Raw genomic sequence first — 6228 nt, forward strand, 5'->3', positions numbered from 1 at the left:
AATGTAATACGTTGTATTTGTTCGCAAGGAAATTATGTGCATTGTGTAGTCCTACCCAGATAAAACATTTGTTATATTTATTTTCTCTAATGCGTTAGTGTTCACTTTAGACTCTTTAAAATGAACAATTTTAATCTGGTCTCCAAATTGATTTCGATTTACTGGACGCTTCCAATGAGAACAAAGAATGGGCGGATTAACAGTTTGAGAGCTTCATACTGACGTTCTGAGCGACCCGTCTAAAATCTACTGCGCGCGTATTTCCAACCAATCACGTGTGTTTACAAAGACCGATTATGTTGATAAGCGTGATCCTTTTGATTGACAGGCCGGTCCACCACTCACGCGTTCAAAAATGACAACACTCCAATCAGAGCGCAGTGGGGGCGGGACCTCAGAAAGGGGGTTGGGTGCGAGGTATCATGGAGGATCAGTTAGAATACGGCAGCCATTGAAGAAAGCTGAGCTGTAGGTCCGTGCTCCGGAGTTTCTGGATTTTCATTTCTTTAAACGACCTAAACCAGTACAGCAATCACAAACATAATGGAGATGAAGAAGAGGATCAGTTTAGAGCTGAGGAACAGAACTCCAGCGGAGGTGAGCGCTTTAATTATTTATTTTTCACGGAAACGTGAAATAATGTTAGTTCGTAACCTGTCTAACGTTATCCTGCACGTTATAGACTCCGCTGAATGGCAGCACGACTGTAAGACCACATGGGCGTTTAAAAGAATCATTTTAGCCATGAATGAATGCATGTACACATCTATACACGATTATTTAAAAACAAGTAACGTTAGTCAATATAATCGTTATGTGAGTGCGCGAAACTATTGACTGAATCTTTTGTGAAATCGTTACGTTAACGTCTCCTTCGCCATTGCATTAGACTTGTCGTTGTGGGCGTCCCAACGAAACATCAGAATAATTTACTTTAATTTTTAAGACCCATTTTTTTATTTGATGGTTCAGAAACTATTTTAATACTCAACAAGTGACGTCCAATTCTGTTACGACGTAATAGTCGCCCGATGCGACAATATTCTCGCTTTCAACCAAGAAGCAGTTAAAACAAAACGTCAGTGCTGTTATCCGATCTCACAGTCCGAGCGTCCGTAAATCCCAAAATACTGAGCAAAACATAACGCGACTGAACGGTCTTGTCGTATAAAAAGTTTATTGTAGGTAAACATCACTTATGCGTACCTTACTATGGCTTCTCTAAGCAAATAAAACCAGTATTTTCGTCTTCCAAAGGCGGACATCTTACTCTCCAACTCTTCGACATTACACATTCGGGTCGCTTTCCTTCGGTCTTCCTCCTAAGACCCTCAAAGCCATTTAAGTTCAGGGTTAGAGAGCACAAGCACATAAGAAGCGAATGTCGGGTCAAACTGTATAATTAAGTGTTCATGGCTTCTGCAGCGCCTTGCAGTGTGTGTGGTGAGGAGTGTGTGTGTGTGTGTGTGTGTGTGTGTGTGAAAGCTCGGTGTTTACGGGCGGGGAATGGAAGTCATTTTCTTGCATCAATATTTGAGACGCAAATGACGGTGTTTTGTGGCTATTACCGTGTTTTTATTAACCAGAGTCGAGTGATTTCTGATTCACTGTCCTTTCGTGCGGTGTTGAACGGCGCGTAGAGCCAGAAACAGTCGCTCGACGGATGCGAACCATTTAAAAAAAACAAGTTGCCATTTTCCGCCGTGGTTACGTTAATGGCTTAATTATGGTACCTTCTGTAACATTATTTATCACTGACGTTAAACAATATGCCTTTGGCTTTAGGAAGCACACCCGTAAGTGTTTTATTTATTGAAGGAATGTGGCAGATGGTGAAGGGGCGAGCCCCCCTCCCTCCGATTTCAGTAGATTATTGTAGGCTTGTCTGAAGCGATGTAGAGAGGCACGCTTCTTTTAAATGGGAGTTTCTGAGGGATGGGATCTTTTACCCGAGATCGAGTTAATGCTGTCTGAGCGGAGGTGTATAAAAGATACGTGGCTTTTAACTCGGGCGTATCTTGCGTCACCAGTACAAGAACTGTAGCAAAATCTTCTTGTAAAACGTTAACTGTAAATTCATTGCAAATCCTAAGTGATGAGAGGGATGGAAACATAACCAAGGCTACATTACAAACACATCACGTGCTTAAAAATGTCGTATCTATCCACGAGGGCGACAAGTTATTGAATATTTAAATTGTATGGCAGCATTGCACAACACGTTACTTAAAGCCCATAAACACACAGTTTGTTTATTTATTGTAAACACATTTTTTTTCTAAACTTAATAATTTGTTTAACTCTTTTAGGCAGATAAACATCAATGCATGTTTACAATATCCTTAAAGATTAATAGTTTTTCTCTGGTGTCCCTAATTAATATTATTAATGAGATTAATTAAAAAAATAGCAAACTGGTTAAACCAATTGTGTGTGTTTGAAGACGGGACTATGTTTGCCCGATCCAATAGCAAAGGGGTGAGTGCTTTGAGAAACCTTTTTGAAAATGCACATCCTTTTTGCAGTAACGTTTGGTCCCACTAGGTGCGTCAGACTCATAAGTGGACCACTCCACCTCAGTGTGTAATAAATCTGAACATTTTGGGAATTGAATGGGCTGACACTAGATGGAAAGCTGCTATCAGTTACATCAGCAGTTGTCAGATGTTGCAACTTTCATCCTTGTGGTACATCATGTCCATAGTATGATTCTTTGTTTACCACTGACCTATTATGTTCATCTCTCCTGCAGGTAGCAGAGCTGGTGGTAGATAACTGCCGCTCAAGTGATGGTGAGATCGAAGGCCTGACAGATGAGTTTAAGGAGCTGGAGTTCCTCAGCATGGTCAACGTGGGTCTCACCTCCCTGGCCAAACTACCCACACTACCGAAATTGAGGAAGGTCAGTCAAAAGATCAAGCGTTCAGTTCAATACGCTAGGCAAAGTGCCTTTAACAAGATCGCTTGTGCTTTAACTTTAATGTTCCAGCCATGCAGAAAATGGATACTGTAACACTGTTTACATATTGATGTAGACACTTTGTATTATTAAAGTGTGCTAAAATGGATGGACAATGCCCAAAGTGTGACATTAGCAAAATATCCATGTTGAATAATAGTGTATGAGTTGCTTTAATTATCTTGTTAATATTTGTTTCAACCTTTCCATTATATATTAAGTTTATTTTAAAAGCAATTCTCTCTTTTACAGTTGGAGCTGAGCGATAATAACATCTCCGGGTCACTAGAGACACTTGCAGAGAAATGCGCCAACCTGAATTACCTTAATTTGAGTGGCAACAAAATCAAAGAACTCAGCACACTGGAGGCCCTGGTAAAAACACGGATACAGATTTACAACACCTCAACATATTTCTGAATAAATGCATTTTGTACATGCTATTCGTCAGTCCTTTTCTTTAGCGAGTCAGACAGTCATTATCCTAAGCATCGTTTATCAGTCTTGATGGATGCATGACATGCTCTTCCCTCAGCAAAACTTAAAGAATCTGAAGAGTTTGGATCTGTTCAACTGTGAGATCACCACGTTGGAGGAATACAGGGAAAGCATCTTTGAGCTGCTGCCTCAGGTCACATACCTGGATGGCTTTGATGCAGAAGACAATGAAGCTCCAGACTCTGAGGCTGATGATGATGATGGTAAGAACCACAAATAAGGATTGAGTTTGATTATACAGTCGAGTCCTTTTTAGGTGGACTATGGTGCAAAGTAAATGAGAGAGAAGTATGTTCCATCAAGTCATTATTTCTATTACTTTTATGCAGATGATGATGAGGATGGCGAGGAAGGAGCAGGCCAGCTGGGAGATTATGAGGAAGAGGAGGAGGAGGATGAGGAAGGCTCAGAGGGTGGAGAAGTTGGGCTGTCCTATCTAATGAAGGAGAACATTCAGGTGATGTATCTTTCACCTGTTTTTAACATTCACAACCAGTTTTCCAAATGTCACTTCTTGATAATGACGGGTTCCTTCCGTAACAGGATGAAGAAGATGATGGTGATTATGTAGAAGAGGAAGAGGAGGAAGAAGGAGAGGGTAAGCATTAACTACGCAACCAAACATTGTGAAATTGACACTTTTATGTGATTTTCAATGACTGAACATTGTATTTTGTGCAGAAGAGGAGGCTGATGTTCGAGGAGAGAAGCGAAAGAGGGACGCAGAAGATGAGGGCGAAGATGACGATGAGGACGACGACTAACCCTTTGTTTGACTTCTTGGAAACAATATCCAAGGTGTAGATCAATCCTGAAAAAGACCGTGATCTTGCAGATTGTTTTTCTCTTTGTAAAACCATAGATAAATCACTGTAGAGGCTAAGTGTTTTCTTTTATAAATACATTATATATTACACTCTATAAAAGGGGTTTATTGATAATTCATTAATAGCCATTCCAAGTTTATTCCCAATGCATAATTTGGTGACATCAGGGGCTGGGTGTGGGGAGGTTGGCAAGGGCGTGAGATTTCTTTAATGTAAATAAGCTTTTGGACAAGCCCATTCAAGACAGCGCTAGGATTTCACCACTGAGAAGAGACCGCAGCATACATTTGTCCAAACCGCAGATCCCCAAGACCTCTGTGAGGAGACAGAGTGCTTTCTGCTCCTCATCTACCTCTCCAGGTCTCATTCTCAGCCCAACACGGAGCAGCAAGCCAATCATCTCCAACCGTCAACCCCTTTGTTCCACCATCAACCAATCGCTGCCAAGGATCTTGTCACACTCTTTATATGGGACGGTCTCCGCTTGATTCAGCTTTTCTTGTAGATCAGGCTCATGTAGACCAGATGGTATGTGATCATGTGAATATTAAAGTGTGATGTATGTAAATACAGCAAAGATGGGGGAGTCGAGCTGTAGGTTGGCAAAATCGAATTTAAATTTTAATCTCAAAGTAGTTTTTTAATAAAGAGATCAATCATGTGTAACATATGAGCAGTTCGCCCTTTCTCCCATTTTATGCAGAAGTCACTTATTTTTGACAAGATGTGATCAGAGACGTTACAATTTGAGATTTGTTCATTTTTAAGGGAAATGCCATTGCTGGAAATTTCTCATGATGTTGGGGTTTCACAGCTTTGTTGGATTAAACCGTACCCTTGAATACCTTTCTACCTTTTGTCTTGCTGTGGAAACAGGTTAGTTTCTACCTTTTGTTGAGGTATTTGACAGAGTAATACCTTTTAATCTAATGTTCGTATGGCAATATGTATATAGAATCTATTTCAATAGGGTGTTTTATTTCCCTTTTTTTTAACTAATCTGTTTGGTCAGTTCTTTTAATACAAAGCACATGTCAAAGGACACCTGTTTAAATTTCAAGTTGGTTGTTGTGTGTGTATGTTGTATCGGGTTTTATGTGCTGTAAACCTCTCTCTAAAAGGATTTTAGTTTTGTTGTTGGATTTTGGTGTTTTGTTTTAATGGGTTGTTTAGGTTTAACTTTTTTTTTAAGTTTGCAAGCTCCTTTATCTGATAATGAGCTCCGTGTGAGTTAGTTGTAATGAATGAGTGAATTGTTCTTTTAAATTATAAAAATGACATGGGATGTTGTTCAAAAGATGTAGCTTTGTCTGCTAAACATGTCTGTAATTTGGGATTTTTTCAAACTGAGACCCATGAATTGTCTGGAAGCCTCAAATATGGGTGAAGAAGCACTGTTTTTAATGTCTCCGGAGTTGATAGAAAAATGTGTCCTGATAAAAACTGCAGTGATCTTTCAATCATTTTTAGATAAATCTGAAAGAGTTCTAAAACCCTTGCAATGAATGCAACCTGGTGTAAGTTTGATGTGGAAAATAAAGGAGAAAACTTTCACCATAATGTTCTTGTGGTTTAGTTTTTATATATATCTTTTAATTTTGTGTTCTTTTAACTAAATTAAAATAGGAAATAATTTCAGAAAACCCAGCTCAAGTGTAACTTGTTGACTTTTTCTTTTAGTTTGAGCCCAACAAGCCTGCAGAGTTTAATTTTATACTAGACTGCCATCTGTAAAGCATGGTACTTAGATTATTTATTATTTATGAGTTACACAATCTTTAATCAGCGGAGCATAATGGAAAGGGGTGTGGCATGTGATCAACAGACGGAGTTACTAAGAGTTATCATTAATTAATCAGAAGTATAGCGATCACCATCCGGCCAATAGAAATACAGCTACAACAGTGGAAGGGTGGAGTCACTGTGATGGGTATTAATAATTAA

General features: G+C 39.4%; 1 protein-coding gene across 2 annotated transcripts; it reads left to right on the plus strand.

Moving 5' to 3' along the window:
• The first annotated feature begins 393 nt into the window (after positions 1 to 393).
• LOC113062082 (acidic leucine-rich nuclear phosphoprotein 32 family member E-like) lies at positions 394 to 5844 on the plus strand. 2 transcript variants are annotated; one of them, XM_026231635.1, is made up of 7 exons: positions 394 to 597; positions 2753 to 2902; positions 3212 to 3334; positions 3495 to 3660; positions 3787 to 3914; positions 4001 to 4055; positions 4139 to 5844. In XM_026231635.1, the coding sequence occupies exons 1-7, from the start codon at positions 544 to 546 to the stop codon at positions 4219 to 4221; spliced, it is 759 nt and encodes a 252-aa protein (XP_026087420.1). In that variant the 5' UTR covers positions 394 to 543; the 3' UTR covers positions 4222 to 5844. The 2 variants fall into 2 exon arrangements, with proteins under 2 accessions (XP_026087420.1, XP_026087421.1); XM_026231636.1 differs by having other exon boundaries at positions 4142 to 5844.
• Positions 5845 to 6228: the final 384 nt, after the last annotated feature.

The sequence above is a fragment of the Carassius auratus genome, chromosome 44 (genome assembly GCF_003368295.1).
Source record: "Carassius auratus strain Wakin chromosome 44, ASM336829v1, whole genome shotgun sequence".
Lineage (NCBI taxonomy): Eukaryota > Metazoa > Chordata > Actinopteri > Cypriniformes > Cyprinidae > Carassius > Carassius auratus.